Source organism: Drosophila suzukii, chromosome X (assembly GCF_043229965.1).
Source record: "Drosophila suzukii chromosome X, CBGP_Dsuzu_IsoJpt1.0, whole genome shotgun sequence".
In the NCBI taxonomy this organism is placed as follows: Eukaryota; Metazoa; Arthropoda; class Insecta; order Diptera; family Drosophilidae; genus Drosophila; species Drosophila suzukii.
Genome location: NC_092084.1, coordinates 2,686,392 through 2,711,393, shown reverse-complemented (window position 1 = coordinate 2,711,393; position 25,002 = coordinate 2,686,392). Strand labels below are relative to the sequence as shown.

General features: G+C 42.8%; 2 protein-coding genes across 3 annotated transcripts; one reads left to right on the top strand and one right to left on the bottom strand.

Annotated features, from left to right (window-relative positions):
• Positions 1-539: 539 nt before the first annotated feature.
• Positions 540-2,253, bottom strand: hydra. Its single transcript, XM_017081301.4, has 4 exons — positions 2,095-2,253; positions 1,679-1,932; positions 1,238-1,618; positions 540-1,077 (listed from the first exon to the last, which is right to left on the bottom strand). Exons 1-4 carry the CDS (start codon positions 2,120-2,122, stop codon positions 835-837), a joined length of 906 nt encoding a protein of 301 aa, XP_016936790.3. The 5' UTR covers positions 2,123-2,253; the 3' UTR covers positions 540-834.
• An 18,650-nt stretch (positions 2,254-20,903) lies between these two features.
• On the top strand, positions 20,904-23,806 carry run (segmentation protein runt). Of its 2 annotated transcripts, none has more exons than XM_036820798.3 (2): positions 20,904-21,879; positions 22,263-23,806. In XM_036820798.3, exons 1-2 carry the CDS (start codon positions 21,165-21,167, stop codon positions 23,096-23,098), a joined length of 1,551 nt encoding a protein of 516 aa, XP_036676693.3. In that variant the 5' UTR covers positions 20,904-21,164; the 3' UTR covers positions 23,099-23,806. The 2 variants fall into 2 exon arrangements, with proteins under 2 accessions (XP_036676693.3, XP_036676692.3); XM_036820797.3 differs by having other exon boundaries at positions 20,905-21,888.
• Positions 23,807-25,002: the final 1,196 nt, after the last annotated feature.

The window sequence follows — 25,002 nt, the reverse complement described above, 5'->3', positions numbered from 1 at the left end:
GCGTTTTTGAATATATTTCACGTTTTTTTCCTCAAAAGGGTGTAGATAATAAGTCTGAAACATTTTTACTCCAAACAGATCCAAGTCAAATACATCTCCGAAAAAGTAAAATTCTGCATGGTCCCAAAATACAAAATACATCTGGAAAAATGTGCGTACACAGAGAAAATTCTGACGTTCTAATCTGAGTTGAAAACGTTCTTAAAAATAGAACGACATTTTTAAGTTGAAAATGTTTTTATTTTGCTCCAATCAAGTTGAATTTGCGGTATTTAAGTAAATTGTATGTACAAATAAACTATTAGTTCAGTCCTTAGTGTATACTTATCAAAAACTCAATTTAACTTTTCTCTTCTCACCAATTCGTTCTTATATTGATACCAAAATGTACTTACACGGTTTTTAAGAACGAATGTTCTCAATTCAAGAACAATGTGCTCAATTCAAGAACAATGTTCTTAGATAGTTTTCTCTGTGTACGCACCAAAACCGTACCCAAAATTTATACGGTTTTGGGCAGACCATAGTAAAATACGTCGTTTCTGGTTTTGTCAAAATACATTTATTTTTACTACTTATATCAAGTATTAAAATACAACAAATTTTTCCATCTATCCTAAAGGGTTTACTTATAACGAGAATCCTGTAATATGATGCGTGGTACAAGTTGTCAAGTCGAAAACTCCGCTACCGATCAGGATCTATATGGGTTTCAGACCACTCCTGTTAAGTAATACGGTTTTATGCGGATATATTTGAAGAGCTTCCTGGGAAGGGGAGTAAAGTTGAGGTGATATATGGGACTAATTATGGTGTGCTCCTTTTTCGCGTCGCCTAGTGATGTCTTATTCTGCCGAGAGCTGAGAGGTCGCAAAGTTTCAAGCAGGCTGATTCCCTGGAGTATTCCTCCCGGGTTCGTGTCTTGTCCATCTCCTCGGCGCGGGATTTGTGCAGCTCTACCACGGACTTGGCCAGTTCTTGGAGGCTGATCTTGGCCTGACTCGACGGTGGCGATTTGCTGCCGAATGCCGAATATGGAATTTCTGGACGGGCCGGGATCTCAGACTGCGATTCAGTCTGGAATTAAGATTAGAATTAAATCAGTGTACAAGCATCACATATCGGAAATCAAACAGTTGCATTAGGAATTGGGATTCTAATAACGACTTCTGGTTTTAACAAAATTATTATTATATTATATGGTTATATGTATATGGTATGGTATCTTTGCACTCACCTGGTAATTTGTAGTGGTCATCCTGGGAGGTCTTTGCATGTACCGGTGCTGCAGTATTTTTCCAGTTGCTGCCAAAACGGTGGCCGACATCCAGGAGCCTGGCTTGGTGTTCTCCTGGTTCCTGACAGGTGAGTACTCCCTGGGAATGGCCTGTTGCCTGGCCGGCTCGCGCTCGCCCAGCACCTCCTTCTTGGGGATCAAGCGATCCAGCTCATCCTGGTTCCGCTCCTCCAGCTTTTGCTGCTCCTCCATGAGACTGCGCATCCTGTTCTGGATCTTGCGGCGCTCTTCGATTTGGCGCACCTTGTCCAGAGCACTGATCACATCCTCCGAATCGGAGTTCAAGTCAGAATTGGCAGGTTGATAGCCACGTAGACTGTTCTGCTTGACAGATCATATGAAATTGTATGTTGTATATTAAGGACTATTAATTCAACTAACCTGCTCCCTGGCAGCTATTCTAGTCTGCTGCCACATTTCCTGCAGACGATTGGTGTCAATTTTAAACGTGGAGTAGGGCTTCTCGTCCTGCTCATCGATGACTCTATCAGCCGGGAATCTCTGGAGTGTTGGCCAGTTGAAGAAATTGCTTTTGGGATTTAGAGGGGGGCGCCTCACGAACTTCGGCTTCTTCCGGGAATTCCCCGAGAAGTTGCGGAATAGTAAGCCACACGACTCTGCGAAAGGTCGGTTTGCTAGAAAAATACAGAAAAAGAGGAAAATTCAGAAATTGTTCAAAATAATCTAAAATTTGCAAAAAGATCGGAAGATTCAATGGTGAAGACACCGATGTTATAACCACTCTATTCTAAAGAACCATTTGGATGCACCGCGCACAAGGAACTTATGCTACTCACTTAATGCTTTGAATCCTCTACGAAACATTTTTATATTTATGTAAAAAACAGATTGAGAAATTTAGTTGTAAGAAATATCCGAATACTGCTAGACTGAAAAAAAACTGAACTTTCCGATTACATTAGTAGACGAATACAAAGTCAACGGCAACTCTGTTTCCACATTTGATCAATGAGAAAACAAAGGCTACTGGGGCTACAAATTTTTTGCAGGTTTTAAACTATGATTGCTCAGCATTTTAAACTGAGTTTTTCGAACCTCCAGTAATAGTTTTATAATCTGCCCTCCCTTTTCCATCCAACACCTCATTAGCAGCCATTTTCGCTGAGGATCCTACGGTTACATCATCTAGACCTTGGTCATAAATCCCAGGATCATAAAAAGATATTCGCGTTTTTTCTCCCATTTTTTTCGCTGTAAGTCGGCGGAAGAAAAAACTGAGCTACAGAACTAAAAAACTGAACTCAAGAGTCACCGTAACCAAGGCAAGTTTCGTTATTTTTTTGTTCGCTCGTGGCGATTTTTTTATTATTTGATTTACAGTCTCGGTTCGCCGATTGCGTTTTGCGTAATGTTGTCTAGAGTTTTTCAATTTTTCACCGGAATTCAGTTCTCCTCGCCTTTTTATGACGCGTGGATATATCCTTTTTGTGCCTCGCTTTTTTGTGTGTTCATTTTTTCCTCCAGTTGCGTGCAGTTCCAGTTTTTTAGGCTGACACGCGAGGATCCTCGTTCGCAGAAGGATCCTGGCCTGGATTTTTATGGCTTACGCAATCCGAGATGCCGATCCCGAAGATCCTTAGCCGTAAATCCAGGCAGAAGGCCCACACAGCACAACAGCTGCCCGAAGAAGTGTGCGCAAAAAATGAAGACCGGGCCCGTAAGTAGCGGAACCAAATTCGCCAACAAAAATAATATCAAATATCAATTGTATAAATAGTAATGTTTGTTGATTCAATAGCGAGCCATCTGTATGAAAATATGCCCCAAACTGTTAGACAACAAATATCTATTTGTTTAACGTAGCTGTTTATATTGTATGGCTTAAACAATATATGAAATGTTTAAGAGCAGATACTAAAACCATTGTTTTGAACACGTTTTAAATACATTTTTAATCATAAAAAGATAATATTAGAAGAAATAAGCATTGGGGAATATATATATGTTATTAAAATAATATAAAGTGTAAAAGATTATTTGCTAGATAAACTCAGAATCATCTCATATTGAGATAATAATTTTTTATAGCCAGGAAAATCGATATAAAAGACCTAACAAAAAATGGCACCTATTTCTGCAAGTGAACTTTGCAAACAGTTCTACAAAAAATGTATATACGTATGTACCTATATACTTACTAATAATACCAAAATGGGCAAGTGTGTACTAGGAATATATATTATTTTATTCAAATAATACTTTTTACATTTGCAAGGAAATCAAAGTGTAAGTCCTAACAAAAAGAACATCTATTTCTGCCAGTGACCTTAGCGAACCTTCCTATAAAAAATCCATATACCTCCTATATATTTCGATGCCAGGTTCCCCGTCGATCTGGCAAAACAATGCGGGGTCCTCGAGTTCCTTTCTGTTTTCCTGGGCTTCCGGGGTGGCTTCCTTGGATTCCGATTCGCAGCTCTGCTCATCCATTGACTTTTTGTGTCAAATTGAGTTATTCACATTGCACATGGGCAGATTTCGATAATGCCTCGGTGAATTGATATCCTGTTGCGTTGTTTGCACAAAAATATTTACCCAACTCATAATTGAAGTGTCTGCAATTTTTGCGCCATTTGTGCATGTCCTGGTGATGCCGATTCTCGTTCCCATTCTCATTCCCATTCCGATCCCGATGCTTTGGGCATTTGTGAATTTTTGTCATTTCGGGCACCCCACGTGGCAGTTGGCTGCCTGATTATGTTGTCGAGTGTCCTGCCGAAATCCTGGGGAAATCTTGTTTAGTCACCGAGCAAATTCCTGCTGCCCTAATTGTTGTCATTAGGTGAGGTGTGTTTTGTGTTTTCCGCACTCTGTATTCTGTACTCTGTATTCTGCATGTGTGTGGCCATTGGAGAAGAACACGAGAATATCTGGCATTCATTCTTGGCCAGAACTGGTCAGCACACTCAAAGGACCTTAGGTGGCAGGGCCACCTGCATTGGCTTTGTCCTCGATCCTGGCCATTAGTTAATGGCCCAAACGGGCACAAAGAGTTTGGCCAATTTGGGTGGCATCTGCCGATGAAGATGTCTCTTTTTCATGAATGGCAACCGCCGTCCCGGAGAGTGCTCCTTTAAAGGTCAAGAAGCACTCGAAAGTGCACTCGAAAACTCAGTCGAGTCAGGGGTATCTTGGAAAAACGTAAAACAAAACCTGGAAAACCAATAATAATTAAAAGTATTTGTTTTTGATTTTTAAGTTATTTAAAAAATATAGATTTTAAAGGATAATCAAAATCAATATTAGTACATCTTAGTACACCTAAGTGATTGATATCTTAATTTCCCTATTTTTTCTGCAATCCTTTCTCCCATCAGGGCATGGATTTAAGGGAGTCTTATACATATATCCAGCATATCCCTGACTGATTCCCATACGGATGTCGCTCCGGTTATCTTGTGCGATTTTTCCACGACTTAGTCTTGGCATATCTGAAAATCAAACAGATAAATTGCCGGCATTTTCCGCTCACGTGTGTGTACGCCTCACATGTAACCCCTTTGCAACCCCTTTCTTTTCTGTGGGGTGATGCTCCGGTTTTCTGCGCTTTTTTCCAGCCATGAAAATAAATTGGCATTATTAGGCGAAGCGGCTCAGCGAAAATTGATTATTGACAAGAGTCGCATTAAGCGCCGTTTTATGAGCCAAAAGGAAAAAATGCACAAGCCAGGCATTAAGGTTCGTAATGCGGTTCGAGCTGTCCTTGAAAAATCCCACGACACCCCCTAAAAAAGCGGAAAAGGGATTGTGAAACTTTGTCTGGGGTTTTTATACCCTAGCCGGTGATACATTGTGATTTTCTGTGGGAGTCGCAAAGGGTAACGAGTAGTGTTTAATATAATGTCTTATTTAGGCTCAAATTGTTTATAGCTTCAAACACAAATTTATATATTTTGTCGAAAATAGCGGTATTTTTAAGCCGTTTTAAGTCGTAATTTAGTCAAATCGAGGCGCATAACAAAAAGACCGACTGTTATGAGCAGCTAACAACCAAGGCTATCGATCCATATCACAAATCGGAAAATTTATTTTTTGACCCATTTTCGCATTTTTTGTGAGGGGTTGTATCATCTATTTTTTTCGAAAATTTTTCAAAAATTAAAGTGTGAAGATTTAAATGCCAATCGATTGGGAACTTAATTACGAGCTCAATGAGGTATCACATTCCTTAATCTGACTTCATTTCGCAATTTGTCGACCAAAATACTGATTTTTTTTGTAACAAAATTTCAAACCTTACTTTTAGACGAAAAATGCAAAATTTTTAGGCCGTTTTTATGTCGTAACTTAGTCAAATCGGGGCGCACAACAAAAAGACCGACTGTTATGAGCAGCTAACAACCAAGGCTATCGATCCATATCACAAATCGGGAAATTTATTTTTTGACCCATTTTCGCATTTTTTGTAAGGGGTTGTATCATCTATTTTTTTCGAAAATTTTTCAAAAATTAAAGTGTGAAGATTTAAATGCCAATCGATTGGGAACTTAATTACGAGCTCAATGAGGTATCACATTCCTTAATCTGACTTCATTTCGCAATTTGTCGACCAAAATACTGATTTTTTTTGTGCAAAAATAGGGAACCTTATTTTTTGAAGAAAAATGCGTTATTTTTAGGGCGTTTTTATGTCATAATTTAGTCAAATCGGGGCGCACAACAAAAAGACCGACTGTTATGAGCAGCTAACAACCAAGGCTATCGATCCATATCACAAATCGGGAAATTTATTTTTTTACCCATTTTCGCATTTTTTGTAAGGGGTTGTATCATCTATTTTTTTCGAAAATTTTTCAAAAATTAAAGTCTGAAGATTTAAATGCCAGTCGATTGGGAATTTAAATACGAGCTCAACGAGGTATCACATTCCTGAATCTGACTTCAATTCGCAATTTGACGACCAAAATACTGATTTTATTTGCGCGAAAATTGGGGACTGTCACTTTGAACAAACATTTCTGTTTTAATCAGTTTTTCAGTCGAAATTTGGACACTTGAAATATATTTAAAGATATTAGAAAGGGTATTTCCATGTTCGACTCTTTCATTTAATTCATTTAACCCTTTCGTTTTACCCATCGCCCCTGCATTAATTATGAGAATCTGTCGCCTGCTCGAGAAAAGGGGGTGTGAAAAACTTCTTAAAGTTCGCCGCTTGAATAATTGAACAGGTCGCACACTTAAGGGCCCCCGCATAATTAATTTCAATTACGTTTTTTAAGGGCCCAAAGGAGAGCTTCTCTCCTTTCGTTGGCTCGATTTTCCCGATTTTCCCTAGGTTTCACGATTTTCCCGTGGCCATGGCATAGCTACCTGCCTCTAATTTCGTTTTAATCCTTTCGCTAGCTGTACGCCACTAATCCGGCCGAATTTTACGGGTGCCGGCGGCCGAGGGACAATGGCATCATCTATAAAGATGACAATTGCAAACAACAATGACGACAATCGCGGCAAGGACAAACAGTAGTGCCATACCACTTTTCTCCTTTTTCCGATTTTCCACCGGCAGATTTCCCTTTTCGGCCGGCCTCACTCCTTTTGCCACTATTCATAATTAGTTGCAGGCAATTAAGGCAGCCCCCGCGGTCGCGAGCAAGGACACTCTCGTCCTCGCCCACCAGAAAATTGAAATGGAAATCGAAGTCCCAGGGAAAGGATATATGTGCAGGGAATCCTGGGCGTTGCCCCTAGCACTTTTGCGATTTTTGTTTACGAGTATTTTGAAAACACAGCCGCACCCCTTTCGCCCAGTGATCCTCGGATTCAGGACTCCGAGCCCCGATTCCCTAATCCTTTGACTTTGACTTTCGATCCTGCCAGATCGGACCGCTAGTCCGGCTTTCCGGAAAGTGTGGCTTACTTTGGTTCCGCTCGGCTCTACATATATGCATTCGAAAAGTCGGCAATTAACGCGGGTCCTTCGCCCGAAGTTTCAGTTCCCAAATCCTGATTCCCAATTCCCTATTTCGTGGGTGGGTACCGTGCAAAAGGGTTTAGTTTTAATTAGCCGACTTCGGACGCGCCTCATCGCAATGGTCACCGAAAATTTGGGAAACGAGAGTTACGCGGGGCGGGGCGATTAGGGAAGTTTCAAAACATTCAAATCAGTCGGGATATTGGGGTTTCTTGAGTCTATGTACAAGGAAAAACATAAATAAAAATCTCTGCGAAACAAAATATAATTGAAACTAAAATATATTCATTCTACACCTTTTAATGATATCATAATTATCATTAATAATGATATGATAATAGTCTGATAGGCGGAAGGATGTAGTTTAGGTTTATATGGATTAACTTAATCGATTTAACTATTTTACCAAATGAAAACCCCTACAAAAACAGATCTGAATCCCCCAAAACTGTCGCCGTTGTCACTTAATTTGGTGATTAAGTTTTATTAAATGTTGCAACTGGCAAAAACCGGCAAACGCCGCGTAATCCCCCTGCGCCCAAAGCAAAAACCCCGGGAAGTACGAAAAATAAAACGGAAGAAACCGAGAGCGAAACCGAAACGAAACCTCCGCACCGAGTGTCAAATTAATTAAAATGTCAGCGAAATATGTTCAATTGTCGGCTGGTCAGATGGATGGGATCGGAATCGAAATCGGATTCGGGACTCGGGATTGAGGATTGAGGATTCAGAAATCATCGGGCTTAACTTCGACTGGCTGTCAAACAGTTTTTGGCCGGGCCGGAAGGAAGGAAAAGTCGGAAAATTGTGAATGGCAGGGGCAGGCTGGCTGTAAGGGCGCCCTAAGCAGCGGAGCGGGTTTTTCCCAAAAATCGGGGGATCGGATCCTCTGTTGTCATATTTTCAATTTTGCAGTCTGCCTGTCACTCATTGTCCGACTTTGTCCGATTTTCCGGGTGTGCTGGTGTTTGGCAATCTCATGCTCATTGCCATTTTCCTCCCTCCCTTACCAATTTCCCGTTTTCCCATTTTCCGCAACCCCCATCAAAATATCCTGTGTGTTTGTGTGTCCGTTAATGTGCATTTGACATTTGGCGAAATGAGAATCTGGGCAAATGATACGGATTTATGGCAAATTTGTCGAGCGATTTGTGTCGATTTACATGAGTGCCAAAGCCAAGTGGCCACTCAAGTCTGCCACATGGGATGTTGGGCTGTTGGGCTGCTGAGATGGCTCCTGAATCCTGAATTCTGAATCCTTATGTCCCAAGTCGAGCTGTTCTGTTAATGATACCCAGCCCGACATAATGTTCTCTTTCTGGTTCTGACACAGTTGACAGCGGTCAAGACGGGATTTGCATTTTCCTTAAGGCGATCTTGGCCACCTTTTCAACGGACTTGTGGATGGGATTGTGGGAATTTGTTCTCCTATTTTTTTTGGCAACGGTTAGGTGTTCATAAAAATTATTTTCAATGGTTAGAGGGCTGTATGTGACTGCTAAAAATAAATTTTTCACATTTAAGACAAAATAAGATTAAAGCTTGGAACTGATTGAAAAAAGTACCCATTATATACCTATTTATATAACAAATTATTATTATCTAAGTACAAGACATGATAATAGTTATTTTTATTATTTCTCCTAATCTCTTATTTTTATTTTAAGAGAACCAAAGGTTTTCCAATCCTACAGCAAGGGTTTTTAGCGTTTATTATTCCTTTAAAAATCTCTGAAAAAATACAAAGAACATTATCCCTTTTTCCGGCATTCATTGAAGAAGCTAACATTACATGAACGCAAATTTCCGCGGAATCTTCGAGTTAATATTGCGACGCTCTCTGCAGTTTCCTCGCAGTTTCCTTGGGCATTTTCCTATTTTCGCCGAGAGCTCGCAAGTCAAGGACACTTTCCCGATAACTCTTGCCAATCCCTTCCATCCTTTGCAATCCTTCCTTTTACTTTTCCCTTCCTGTTTTCCGGCTAACTCCACTGCCGCTTATATAACGTTGCGTTTTGTTAAACAAACCATAAAAATTTGCAAAAAAAAGTGGACAAAAATGCGCGGGGGTGTTCATGCTCGAGCAAATCCTTTTTTTGCCCTTTGTCCTTTTGCAGGCGGTGTTCTTGTTGTTGTTGCTCGGTTTTGGCGAAAAATGTTCAACTGTCGCGGAGTTGAGAGTTGAGTTCTGAAGTCAACAACAATGGTAGGTAAGTGTGTGTTCGCCGGTGGGAGTGGATGAAGGCACTGAGAGAAAATGCATTGCATTCAGCTTTTTTAAAAGCCAAAAAGGTGATTTTTTTATGGGGCTTCAATATACATTACACGTCAAAACTACATTTATTTTTAGATATCTAATATTCTCGAATGTGATTTTTGAATACAACTTTTGTTTAATAGATACTAATGATAAGAAGTATCTCTCTATATTAATCTTTAAACGATTGGATAAAAAAAATGTGCAGACTTATAATTCTTTAGCATCCATCCTGGCCTACCCATAAAACTAAATATTTTTCGAATAATAGGGTATTACCCATTTTTTTGAGCAGTGTCCGAAGGAGTTGCCTTCGAGTTTGGCAATTGTTTGGTTTACTGAATGCGCCATAAAAACGTCAACGGAATTCGCAATCGCAATCACCTTTTGTGCCGCTTGAGTGTTGCCAAACCCCCGTCCACCCCCTCCTGGGAAGTGCCATCCCCCCACTCTACGCCCCCTTCACCCCGCCCCTGGCCACGACTCCTTGTGAATGCAAAATGGAATGACAGCCGGCAAGGACGTTGCTGACAAACCCGAAACGCGAAAATGTCAGCAAACAGGGCCAAGAAAGGCGAAAGGCGGGGAAAGCAGGGAAAGCGGTGGAAGGCGGTGGAAGGCGGGAAATCGAAAAGGGGGAAAATGGCAGTTGAGCACTTGCAGCCCCGGAAAGGATTACTTTGCAACGGGAGGCGCGAATAAATAAACAACAACCGAACACGAAACGTTTTGCATACGGAACTCGACTTTGGGGGTAGCCCAATGTAATCATGCTAAGCATACAAACGAGCTGGCGAATTCTCCAGGACTTAAGGGACCCAAAGGACACCCTAGAACATTTTCAAAGTATATAGGTGAGCTTAGACTGTTTTTTAAGATTCTTACTTAATGTATACAAAATTAAAAACTGTATATTACAAAAATATATAAATTAAAACTCTAAAATAATTGGTTAGCTGCTCATGAAAATATAGTTTCCTTGAATTGGCGTGGTATTTTTAATAAAAAGAACAGTAAACAGTAAAAGTTAAGAGTTCTTAACTTTTCTTCTTAACTTTAACTTTAACTTTAGTTCTTAGAAGCTAAATTAAAAACACAACAGACTTACCCCATCATACCCCCGAGTACCCTGTAAAGCACCACAGAAGTCGCAGCCCCCGTCACCTGTGACTGTGTGAAGAGCCTTATGCAATCGGTGTCCATATATTATGACACCTCCGAGCCCCAGACCCCATAGTACCACACCCCGGGAACCAATCCCAATTCGTATGCCAAACAAATTACATGAACATGAGAATTTTTAGCGATTATGCGCTTTATCGGGGGAGTACTTCGATTCCGTTTGGGGTTTACTTTCAGCAGTCTGTGGGGAGCAGTTTTGGTTTCGGTTTCGCAGAAGGGTCAATGAAAATGCAAAATGGCTGTAAAAGTTTACCTTTGCTCTCTGATTTTCCCTATATCGAACGGCAATTTGTTTGGGCTAATCAGGGTACAATTTTCATGGGAAGTTTTCGAATGTTTTCCAAAGACCTTTAATGCCGTGTTAATTTATTGAGAATATTCTTGATTAAGGCCTAAGCTATTTTAACCCCTGATTAAATGTTGAGCAATTTAATGAAACGGTTAAAAGTGCGACTTTCGCAACTCGTGATGAAATATTCGGCGAATTTGCACATTCTCCCCACTTGACTACTGTCATAAATCCCTTTGTGCAAACTTTTCACCGGCTGGAGGAAGTCGGGTTTTCCATTTTCCATTTTCCGCACTCCTTGCGCCTTGTTTGCTTTTTTATAGCCCAAGTGTTGGCATTTTTGATTGTTTACCGCGCAGTTTTTGTTGCCTCTTTTTGACAAATAAAATGTCAAATTATTAACACAACAAGAAGTCCCCACTTCCTTCGCTGTTTCCCCCTCTGTTTATTTTTTGTCTTTTCTGTTTTTTTTTGTTTTTTGCTGGCCCTAACGAGCAGCTCACTGTTTTTGGGGGTTAGAATGCAAACACCCACCTCCTGTTTTTTCTGGTGTACGAAAAAAGCGCGACATGTTGGCAATAAACAGCAGGTGGCGCTGGCAGGCAAAAAAAGGTGGGCAACAAAGGCATGGCAGTGTTCCTCTAGCTGCTCCAGTTTGCTGACCAATTTTTAGTGTTCTATTTCTTTTTTTGGTCATATGTTTTTTGGAAATTTTTATGAGGTCAGTCGAGGGGCGAGAGTCGTTTAGGGATCAATCCATCATAAAGAGGCACTGCTCTCGACACCACCCGCCTCAATTAGTTCGAATCTTCGGCTCCCTCGGAATCTTTTTAGGGCGAAAAAAATTCGGAAATCCTCGGCGCAGGATTTTTATTGCTCGAGAAAAACATGCAAAAAAGTAGGACACCGGCGCAGCAGGATGCAGGATGCCCGAGGGTGCTTTATGGTCCTGCTCTCGTTTTACACTTCTTAGGTAATTTTTAGGCCAATTTCCATGGCCCATGAATGAAGCAGCGCAAAAAGAGACCAGCGTCCATGTACCCATGCTAAGTACAAAAAATTCCCTCTAAGAGGCGCAGGAGAACAAAAAATATAAATGCAAATTATTACGCAAGTCCTGCGGCTTCTGGGAATTTCGCCATTTGTAGGTCGGTCCTGGCTGATTTATGAGTGCCTCGCCGTGGACCTGATCTAGATCTAAATAATTTTTATTATTCTTTTTTAACAAGCCCGGCCATAAACGGGCAAACAGAGGGCGAGCAGTGGAAAAAACTGTAGCAAAGTTGAGGAATCCTGCTCTGCTTTTCCGCATAATTGCTGCACAGGATCCCTCGTCCTTCGCTGGAAGCGATCCTGGCCATTGTTGGCCCATAGAAAAAACGACGGCCTCACAAAAAACTGCACTAAAAATTGGTCAAAAAACTGGAGCAGGCGTTTTATGGACGCGGCCCATTGTCCTTCTGGCTTTGGCTTTTTAGCCACAATTTCGATCGTCCTTTGTCCACGCTGATCGCCTTTTTTCGCCCAGTGTTCTCGTTTTCTTTTGCTCTGCGGTTAAGGTGTAAAAAAGTCGAGCAGTGTGTTTTTAAGGGGCGTTTGACGTGGGATTCAATGGGAAAGAAATTAAAGGTTGATTATTTCATTGACTGTTCCAATTACTGCTCAGTTTACAATTTTAGAAGGCACTTACTCGGCACTTAAACGAAAAAGTATTCATTAAATACCATTTAAGGCGATTAGTTATTAATTCAAAATTTTAAAGAGCAAAAATTAAAAATGGCCAAAGTTATGACCCAATTTTCCACATCCCCATACCGATTCAAGCCGTCATGATTTTCAGTCATAACCCCTGTGGTCATACATGTTTGTTGGGCCGACTTCCATTGTTTGTCGGCTGATTAAATGTGCGTATTTAAATCGAGGCGCGAGTTAATCAAGCATTTTTGGTCAAGTCAATATTTTTTTAGCGGTTTACACCATTGACAAACTTTCGCCCCACTCGCGCCCTCTCTCTCCCGCCCGCTAGCCCCGTCTCTTTCTGTGTTGACCAATAACCAACCACGGTTAACCAGACAAAAGGCCACAAAAATGCCACGAAAATCCCAAACTAAAATTGCACACAAACAACGGAACGGCAAACAAATGGCTTAACCCCACAGTGCCCACCCAGCAGGCCCGGCCCCAAGAGAGGGAGACGGCGATAGGGGGTGCGAAAGAGACGGCGGCAGAGAGTGTGAGCGAGAGAGCGTAAAAAACTGCGCAAAGTTGGCCATAAAAATTCAAGGCAATTATGCATACAAGTTGACAACTTCCAGTGAGAGGGGGTTAAAAGTGTGCTGTGGGGTGCTGGGGGGTTAACGAAGAACACTGCTATAAATTTGGGTATCATATCAGTGATTCAGCTGAAATATCATTTTGATTAATCCTGAAGAAATTGTTAGTGAAATACATTACATTTCTGTGATTATTAAAATAAGATTTCAGTTGAAAACCATTTGAAATTGTCTGAAAAGTGTATTAAATAGCAAAGAATTAAATGAGATGGATTGAAAATTTCTTTAATTTAAAATACTTTAGTTTGTCCAAATGTGTTTTTTCATATTTATTATATTATATTTTTGAAAGCCCGTATTTCTATTTACTTTCTTTTCGGTGCACCCAAGTGTCAATAATGGCGCTGAGAACTCTTTAAAGTCGAGCGTTGCTTCCTTGGTTTTATTTTTTAACCAGCCCCCCTCCACCCCATTTGCGTTCTCCGTCTCGCTTGCACCCCGTATACCCGTCTCTTTCCCGCACAGAGATGCTTGAAAAGTTACGACGACTTTGGCCGGAAATACAAACCAGCAAACCGCGTTTTGATTTGCAACCCTTGGCGGGTTAAGACGGCCGACCAGAGGAAAAACCAGAAAAGTGGGTGGAAAATATGGTTTAACCCCCGCCCTCGGCCCACTCGCGCCATCTCGCTCTGCATATATTCGCCAAAGGACGAAGGACTAAGGACGAAGGACCTCTCTTTCTGGCAAAGCCAAAGCCAAACTAGTTTTGTGGCCGCAGCTGCCGCAGCCCTTAACCCCCGCGCGTCCCCAGTGCCGCCAAAGGACCACCCCTTTTAACCCACTCGGTGTCTGGTATTTTTCGGGGTGGAAAGGAAATGGCAGGGGTAAAAGCAAAGGCAGAATTAAAAAAGGAAAACAAGTAGTACAAAATTGAAACATGAAACGGTCGGCGGACGGGAGAATTTTCCAAGACGCGCTCTCCGTTTTTCCAGCCAGAAAGAGACGGGGCGTGCCAAAGCGACAGAGAGAGAGCGATACAAGCTTGGTAAAAAAGAGTTGTCATGGGGCCGCGATTGGAGCAGGGGCGTCCTTTTCAAGGGGGTTGTACAGAGAAAACTACACTACCCATCTGAAGTCATTCTAGGTCTTATTTTATATTTGCCAAAGACGCGTACTAGTTTTTCACCCGTGAGTTTAAAATTCAGTTTTTAATGGAAAAGCCAATAGATCTTTAAAAAAATCTAGGGAGATGTAAGGATGACTTTTAACATAGTACAGCATATTACAAAATAAATAAATTTTGTTATTTTTTCAATTTAATTTTTTTATATCCAATTACTAATAGCTTCCTTTGATAGTCACGTGACTCAAATCAGTTACAATATTATATTTTCTCAAATAAAAAGCCCCCTTCAGCCTAAGCCTCTGCTGGAAAAGCGAAAAAAATACAAAAGTAGCTGGAAAAAACTGGGGAAAATGGCCGGAAAAAATGCAAAAAATGTGGAAAATCAAGGAAAAGCCAGGAGAGCCAGGGAAAAGCGGAGGGGCCACGTCTCCGACGATTCAAGCCGCCCGAATCCAACGAATCCAACGCGATACCCTGCAACCGAACTTCTGCGGCATATGCCGCACTCCAAAATGGCCGACAATTATGCGAAACTTGATATTCCGGCTGTGGAGTGCGTTTTTACATATCAAATGGGAATAGATCTGAAAACTGGTTCCTGGTTTCCTGGTTTCCTGCCCGCTATTAAAAAAGGGGTCGCAATCGCATTAAGGACGCACTCGTCGGGGCGGACTTAACGGATTTCCAGCTCTAATCTGCACATTGTCTGTCCATCAAAACTCGAGGGCATGTGTGTGCGGAGCGTGCTATTATATAAACCCGCGATTTTGATATATGTACCTTTATGTACAGTGTACACTTACAAAGCCAAAAGGTGCAGTTCAGAAGTTAGCGCCGCGAAAAGAGGGTTTCAAGAAAAATGCAGGAAGGGCTGGGGAAAACTCAAAATGGAGGATCAGTTGGTGGGAAAATTTATTTATTAATAAAGTGTTGGGATAAAATGTAATTACCGAAATACAATGAAAAAATGTCTTATCTAGTAACTACAACATGTATATAGGGGTTCGAAACAAGGATAAATTAAACTAATACCAATACAGGCTTCTTTACAACAGAATGTAGTTGAATAAAATGTCGTAAATAAAATTCCCTCTGCTTACATAATAAATTTAAGAAAAAATCTATAAAAAGATGCCGATGATCCAAAAGAATATTCTTTGATCAAAAGCAGCCCAAAACATGACCGAAGATCCATTGTTATGCCAACAAATACAAACAACTTGCACACTCCTCCGATTTTCCTTTTTTTTTTTAGTTTTTTGTGAACAATTTGTAGATGACATTTGTAACAATCGCCAGAGATCATTAGGATTTCAACGCCGATCGGACAGCTGCATTTTCCCCCCACCATCCGCCGAGTTTTTCCCCGTCTTCTCATAAGCATTTCCCCTCTCTGCAGCATTTTTCTCTTGGCTAATTGTCGCGGGCCCAAAAGAAAGTCCATACAAAATGGTTACGGATCGCTACTGCCAAACATGCATTGTTGTGAAGTAAATAAACCGAAGGAAAGTCGGGGGAAAATGAGGAAAATGTGTGTGTGCAAACAAGGAGCACAGATGATCGGTGAAAATTCCATGACATGTGACCCGGGGACCCGAGGATTCGGCCAAGAAGGAGTAGCGCACACGGGCCAAGGAACAGCTGGCAGCCGGAAAAGTGTGTGGAAAACGGTGGAAAGCCAGCCAATGCATGGGCACCTAACCAAAACACAGTTTTGTGGGAGTGTCGCAAAGGCAGAGAAAAAAAGAAAACCAAAAAGGGAAAAAGAAAAACAGAAGGAATCCCGAAACACACTCATTCCCCGTTTTCCACCACACGAACGAAGTAAAAAAACACCCCCAAAAGGCAGAAAAAAATCACTCAAACAGGCGTTTTCCAATGGAAAGTGGTGAACCGGCTGTGGTGTAATTTTTTCCGAGGGTTGAAGGCCGTCGGGGGGCGGTGAAAACCGCCGTCGACGTCGCTGCCGGCAGCGCTGCCTGCGCCACAACCAAAACAACAAACCACAATTCACTTACACAACGCCGCAGTCGCAGTCGCTCCGCTGCCGCGGCGCTGCCCGCTTTTCCGCTTTTCCACTGCTATTTCTTGTAAATAAAAAACAATGCACAAATTGGCGGGGCGAATTTCTAAATACGCTTTTTGATATAACTCTGCATTTTTTGATGTTTTTAAAAAACAGAAACCTGATTTTTTATTCACTTTTACACTTCATATTTATGCATTGTTATGGAATTAAAAATAATAAATTAGTTTTCATTTATGATTTACATTATAATATGATGTAACAAACTCATTTTGTCTTTATTATATTATAATAATAGATTATATATAATGTAAAATGTTGTTTTCAAAGGGTATATATTTATAATGCTAAGTATTTACACGTTATTATGGGATCCTAATTAATTTCCCATTTTAAGTTGTATTAACAAAATATTACTATTTCTGTTAGTTGAATAAACCGAATGCTGAAGAGTATAAAAATGTTTCTCGATTGGCAGTCGCCTGTGTTTTTTCTTTGGCTTTGCCTGTGAGAATTTCCCCTGCGCCACTGGAATTTCCATGGTGCCAGCGCTTTCCACTCCTTGCTGGTGTTTTTTAAAAGGACTCATTGAGTCCTGGGGTCCTTGTGAATTTAGTATTGCCTAGTTAACGGCTGAGCGAAGAGCTCCATGAAAAAAGGCGGAGCCACGATCGCTTGTAGCTGTCTCTTTTCTCCACCCCTTTTCTCTCTCTCTCACTCTCTCGATCGCTCTATTAATAAATCATCCCCTCTTGGATGTCTGGTATTTTTGTACCATCTGCTCGCCAACGGTTGGCTGATCTCTGCGGTTACCCCAACCCCTCGATCGTAGCTCCCTCTCTTTTAGTATTTTTCCTTTTCTCTCGCCGTCTCTTTCTTCCGAAGGGGAGGGATCTGTATAGCTATATACAATGCTAATGATCGGTATGGTAATTGGGGGTTGATCGTTACACTCATTTGTCTGCTCCTCGATAAGGCAGAATTCACAGATCTTTCAGTGATCGTAGATTCGATAGCAAGTCACTTCGACGGAATTTGCATAAGTGAGGTTGTTCATTATAGTTATGGTATATGGTGTTGTTTTTTGTATATTTAAACATCATAGATATCTAAAATTTAACGGTCTTTGGGGTTAAGTAAAAATTTTCTTATTATGTTGGTTTTTAGGAAATACATCTTGGTTTATACTATGTAAACTAATATATATAAGCATTTCCAGGGCTTCAATCTTTTATTTCTTTTATATTTATATGATAGTGATCTATAGATTATTTAACACTTATGGATATCTTTACATTCCACTTTCGTTGGTTAATTTGTTTATTGTTTTCAGAAATATATATTCCGGGTATATATTTATTTCTGGAACTTTAATCCCCCATCGCTTAATCCCGCTAAAAAGCGGAATCCGTCTAGATTTTGTGGACCAGGTAGGAAGTATCTGATGCTAGTGGTTTATTTTTTCTGTGCCCATATTTTACGACCCGTGGCGGCGGCTAATCGGCCAAAATATTTGCGGGGCGTGCTGGTTAATCCGGGCGATTGACTTTTATAAGCAAAGGATTAAGATTGCGCGGTTGCACTACCTGTGTCGAGGTGCGATATCTGCGAACTTCAGGTACTTTGAAGAGAAACCCAGAGGGTTTCCTAGTTCTTTGGGGATCCGCTAAAAAGCAGCCGAGAGCCAATAAAAAAGGGTTGATCCTTGGCTCCTGTGGGCCTGAAGAGGTGACGATTCCACTAGATATGGACATCAGGTACTACCTGGGTTTTGGGTGATCCTGCGATGCGCGTGCTGCGGCGGCTTCTGTCGCAAATTGCCGAGGAATCGCAGCAGGATCCAAGGAGCGAGGACAGGAGCGCTGGTTTCCCGGGAATCGAGAGTCGCGTCCTTGTCGCACGCCCGCCAAACCTGCCATGCCGTAGCGGCCATATATCCCGGGGATATATGGAATCGGTATAGGGACACGAGGTCCTTCGCAGCGAGCGGCCGCGCACGTACAAAGGCAGCGCTGCCGATTTACTGGATTTACTGGAAGTGTGCGTCCATAATGTCCAGCTGAGAGCGGCGCGTTCTCGCGACATTTTGGTTGGTCTTGCCTCGTGGTTCCCCTCCCGAGGTTTCCATCTCCACCTTCAACTCCACCTCCTGGTGCCTGGAATAGCCGGCCCTGCCCCACGCCACCCCCTGCTTCACCTTGGAAAATCGGAGGTCCTGTGTGGCCTCGTTTTTAAGGTTGTTTTGGTGGGCCGCAATTTTTTGGCCTGTCAGGCACTTGATTTGAGCTCCACTGCGAGAAATATGCACCCAAATATAGATAAGGGATATCCCCATAATATAAACTAAATTAGTAAAGTACTTTAAACCGTTTTCAGATAATCAAATATAAGAAATATAATATTGGATCATAAAAAAAAGCCTACAAAATTTGTGATCTTATATAGTATAGATATTTTTATATTTATACTAAATACTAAGAGTATTATAAATAAATGCAGAAGGTATATAAATACAAATTAAAGAAACAAATTAGTTATCTTTATAATCAACTTAATATGCATTATTGTTTTAAAGAACACAAAATCAGTATCTAATTATTTTGGTTAATATTAGGTAACGGTTCTCAAATATATTTTGTATATCATAGAGTGAAATAAGGATTCACTTAGTTTGGCTGTGTATCGGTGGCAAGCAGGGGCGTAGAGGGACTTTTTTACCAAGTATCACACTTCCGGATCAGATTAAATCCGATCAGCTAGCTAAACCTGATCCAATCAAGGATCGGCGATCGCAGGCAGCGAAAATGGAAATAGAAATGAGATCGAGGGGATTGCGCCACACGAACTGAGGGACGCACAAATATTTACATGACTAATCGCCAGATAATCGCCCCGATCAGCATTAGGATTAAGTCGATCCGCAGGAAGATCGCTGACAGTGAATTTTAGATAGTGCTCGGAACAGACGGACCTCACAATGGGTGTTAGTTGGACAGATCCAGATCGGAGATGGCAGATCAGTTGATCAAGTTCCGAGATCGGAGATCCGAGTAAAGTTGGGCGGAATCGAGGAAAAACATTGGGCAACAATGACTGTGGTTCGGGATCAGGGTGCCGTAATATGATCATCAGGATTTCTTTTTATTTTGAATGAAGCACTAATTTCTGGGACATTAATAAACAATGGGGTGTTATTCTATCCACTTTGGGCAGTGTAAACAAATTTGTTTTTTGATCAATTGAAGAAGAAATACTTAAAATACTTAACTGAATAGATTAGCAGCAAATTTAAGCCTAAAAGGGTGCATTGGATATCGTAGCATTAATCTATAAGTATAAACAAGTGTTTAGATTACGCTTATCTTTTAATCATAATTTGTAAAGGTGGTTTCATTTTTAATATTATTTAGTATTGTATTTTCTATCCCATCACGTATTGTGATATTTGTATACCTAATATAGCTTTTAAGATCCTGAGATGTTATATAACTTTATTTTTGACCTAATTTTTTCTACCATCTTTCTATATTATATTATAATGTTATATTAATATTCTTGACTCCTTTGAATACTCAAGATATCCAGTGATGATTTCCTTAAGTGATCATTCATTATTGAAAGACGGTATTGATAGGCTTCTTCGTTTCCGATCCCCCTTGTTTTGTGATAATATTTATGATAATTTCGCCCCTTGATCCCTCCTCCCACTGGCTAATTGAGTCCTCATGTCCTGTCGGCAGGACGCCCCTGGCAAGCCCTCCCCACCCCCTCCGCTTAGCCATGGGTGCCTACCTGTACCGCCCCCCTCGAGGACGCCCCTCGGCAGGAGGGCCGGCAAAACACGCGCGCCGCTGGAAGTGGAAAACGGGAAACTGTTGCACGGCCGTTTTCCTTTGGCGTGCGTGGCGCGGCGAAAAAAGGAAAACGGAAAAAATTCGAAACGAAGAAAAGGAAAACGCACACATTTTCCAGACCGCCCGTGGGGAAAGGAGAGAGGGAACGAGACAGGGAGCGAGAGCGAGAGAGCGGAAAAGTCTCGGTGTGTTTCTTTTTTGAGTTTTTCTTCGGTGCAATTTCCAGGCCATCCTTCTCTCGCTCTCGCCCATGTGATTTTCCTTTTTTCCGCTTTTATTATTTCTTTTTTTCCTTTTTGGCCACAAGTAACAAGCGACTTCTCTCTCACAGGCACGAACACACACACACACAAACACACAAGCACACACAGAGAGACCGCAATGGAAAAATGGGAAATTTTTTGCTGTGGTTGTTGTTGCGGCGGCAATGGTGGTTGCTCGATATACCGATATAGCGATATACATACATACACATACCTGCCCCGGCACCCTTAAAAGCGCGCCTGTGTGCGTAGGTAGCCAACCACACCACCATACCGCCCAGGACAACGTGCGAGAGCGGGACGGAGATGGGGGCGTGCGAGCGAGACGGGCGCCCGACGCCGGCAGCGCCGCCGGCAGAGGCGGCGAGCAGCGCATTCCACTTTAAATACTGCCAACGATCGCAGCAGAGAATCAGTTCACTCAGCGACTTTAGCGTGTCGAGAACGCACAGGAAAGATATCGATTTCGATTCGAGTTCGAGAGCAGAGTTTTCGAAAACGCCAAACGAAGTATTCGAAACCGCGCAATTTCAAAACCAAAACCCACACATAACGAATTTTTTCCAAGTGGCCCTGGCAACAGAAAAGTGAAGTGAAACATACATAGAGAACCAAAAGATAGAAAGAACACCCCAAGGATTACTTTCGGATACGACGAGATGCATCTGCCAGCGGGTCCAACGATGGTGGCCAACAACACACAGGTCCTGGCCGCCGCAGCAGCCGCCGCTGCCGCCGCCGCCGCCGCAGCCGCCGCGGCACAGGGCCAGTCGAATCCCGGCCAGAACCTGGCCAACACCAGCACCCACTCGGCCAGCAGCACGGGCAGCTCCACGCCGGACCTGAGCACGAACCACACCAGCTCGACCACCGCCAACAGTCCCCAGAATCCGGCGAGCGGTTCCGCGTCAGCTGCCGCCGCCTCGGCCGCCACCGCATCCGCATCCGCCTCCGCCAAGATGCCCAGCTCGATGACCGACATGTTCGCCAGCCTGCACGAGATGCTGCAGGAGTACCACGGCGAGCTGGCCCAGACGGGCTCCCCCTCGATCCTGTGCAGCGCCCTGCCCAACCACTGGCGGTCGAACAAGTCGCTGCCCGGGGCCTTCAAGGTGATCGCCCTGGACGACGTGCCCGATGGCACCCTGGTGTCCATCAAGTGCGGCAACGACGAGAACTACTGCGGCGAGCTGCGGAACTGCACCACCACGATGAAGAACCAGGTGGCCAAGTTCAACGATCTGCGCTTCGTGGGCCGGTCCGGGCGCGGCAAGTCCTTCACGCTGACCATCACCATTGCCACCTATCCGGTGCAGATCGCCAGCTACAGCAAGGCCATCAAGGTGACCGTCGACGGGCCGCGGGAGCCAAGAAGTAAGCAAAGTGAGTTTTTTAGTTTCCATTATGTTTTCAGTTCGAACCACTCCCCCAAATCCCCAGAACACCAGCCTTTAAAGAGTAGAAATTACCATTACTATCTCAAAGATACGCAAAGTATTTCAAATATTTTATAAAGACTTCTAAGATGTCACGTTTCTTTATGATATGATCTTACCATCATCTCTTGTTACAATCTTCAATTCTTTTGATCAAGATTATAAATACTCGAGTAACTTCATTTACACATTGAAAATCCTTCTAAAACCTTCTTTTAAAGGCAATCCAACCCCACAAAACCCCCTCCTCCACCCTTTTTAAAAACCTTTGCTCCAACATTGCGTGCCTTACTGATTTCCCGATTCTTCTTGTCCTTCCAGGCTATGGCTACCCCCATCCCGGCGCGTTCAACCCGTTCATGCTGAATCCCGCCTGGCTGGACGCGGCGTACATGACCTACGGCTACGCGGACTACTTCCGCCACCAGGCAGCCGCCCAGGCGGCCCAGGTGCACCATCCCGCCCTGGCCAAGTCATCGGCCTCGTCGGTCTCGCCCAATCCCAACCCCGCCGCGGTGCCCGTGTCCACCAGCTCCTCCTCGGCAGTGGTGCAGCCCGCCGAGTACCCTCATCCGCCGACGGCGGGTCAGGGCGCCACCATGATGCCATCGCCTCCGGGGGCGGCTCCTGCCACGCCCTACGCCATGCCCCAGTTCCCCTTCAACCATGTGGCCGCCGCAGCCGCCGCCAAGGTGGCCACCGCCACGCCCCACGCCTTCCATCCGTACAACTTCGCCGCCGCCGCGGGCCTGAGGGCGCGGAATGCTGCACTGCATCACCACCCCAGCGAGCCGGTGGTCAGCCACGTCAGCCCCGCCTCCTCGCGCCCCTCCAGCTCCTCGCCCACCCAGCAGCACGTGCTCCTCAAGCTGAACACCTCCATCGAGACCAGCTCCATCCACGAGCAGTCCGCCAGCGACGGGGACTCCGATGACGAGCAGATCGACGTGGTCAAGTCGGAGTTCGACCTGGACAAGAGCCTGGACGTGGCGCCCCTGCGGATGCGCTGCGACCTCAAGGCGCCCTCGGCCATGAAGCCCCTGTACCACGAGAGCGGCCCCGGAGCCGTCGTCCATGGCCGCCAGTCCTCGCCGGAGACGACCACCAAGATCAAGAGCGCCGCCGTCCAGCAGAAGACCGTGTGGCGGCCCTACTAAAAACGATATGGGGGCTCCCAACGGGTCCCGACACACCGATCCAGAGCAGAGACGCGGAAAAACAGAAAAACAAAGTGATAAAACAGCGGCGGCGCAGAGCGGCAAGCGGGCAAAAATTATAATTGTGATATAGTGTTATAAGTTACCTCCGGCCGGCAAACGGAGCAGCCTCATCGGTTGACAGGATGCAAGGATATTCATCAGCAAATCATCAAGGAAGCTTAGAAGGATACAGGATAGGGGATACAGGACTCCCCCTGGACTTCAGACTCCGGCGAAGTTTTATGCTCGGATTCATAAAATCGTGCGGCGAGTTTGAATCACAGGCCCTCGTTTTTCACCCGGATTTTCCACAAATCCCAGGAGAAAAAAAAACACACTCAAAAAACTAGATCCAAAAATACTACCAAGAAACCAACTTTAGTTCAATCTCATTTCGAGCCACGCAAATGGAAAACACACACATTTTGTACATAGCTAACTAGTTGTAACACTCATTACTACTTTTTTTTTGAGAAACTTTTTTTTCGATGGATAATACGCGAATTTAGCTATTTTTAATCTTTATGTTTAACTAGTCGTCTAAGCGAGAAATCAATTTTTTTGTCTAGCCGTAAGTTTTAGCGCGAAAAGAAATCTAACACAAAAAATCGAATTTGAAACAAAACCAAATAAAAAACAAAAATCACACACGAAAAGTATTTACAAAAAATATCCAGTATTTGTTTTTATTTTTTACATTTTCAGCGACATTTTCTTTCAGGTATAAATCGCCCAAAATAGAAACGAGGGAAAAAAGTACTATTTCAACTTTACAATTTTAAAAAACTAGATTTTTTTTTTTTATAATAAGGTCAAGAATTTTTTAAAGCCTTTTTGTTGAAGTAAATAAAATTTACTTGGATTTCCCCATTTAAAACAATAATCATCTTCTAATCAGAGGAAGATAATAAAGTTCCTCGAGGAATTACCCATAAAGTGAGAAATTCCGAAACTGAATTATCAACGCAAAAAGTAATGGGAAAACCACGCGCGAATTAATATTTTCAATTGAACTTATCTTTCGAGTATTATCGATAAGAACTATTTTGTGGTTGTCAGCTGGGGGGAAAAATCCAAGTGTCTGGCACTTTCATTAGAGAGTCTCTGCTCTTATCAATCAAAATAATGATTGAGACTTCCCCCGAAGAGAGCGAAGACGACAAGAAGTATAACTGTGAGGTTTATAATGGGTTTATAACAAAAAGAGACACCTCTCTTGGGCTTTCCAATGCTTACTTAAAAGGATAATAGTATTGAATTTACATAATGATTTTTTTATGCATTTTATTCAGAAAATATATCCATATTATTTCCACAATGTTTTTTTTTGGTTTCACAACTCTTTCCAAACAGATAGATAAAGATATGTGGATATCCCAAACCCTGGTATAACATGAAATTAAGATGAGGACTTTTAAAAATATTTTCCAATATTGTGGGGTGTGTATGAAACTCCATCCATATTATTTCCACAATTTCTGTTTGGTTTCACAGTTTTTCCCAAACAGAAAGGCAAAGATATCTGCATTCCCGAAACCCTGACAACATTTCACTGCACAGTGGGAGCTTGGTGGTGCTCGAAAATCGAAGGACATCTGCTGACCGCAGGACATGGACATGGCCAAAGCCCAAATTGATGGCAATTAATGCGGATTATTGGTGATTAGAGAACCTCGTTGGATCCGCAGGAGCTCGCTTTTCGACAATTGTCGCATTAATTGGCATAACTAACTCGATTTCGTAGCTGGGATGCTCGAATGCTCGGATGCAGATACCTATCCGGCAGATACATGCGGATATGCAGGACGCGGGACGTGCAGTTGGCCAACCGCAGTGAAATTTGTCGGGGCCATTAACCGCAC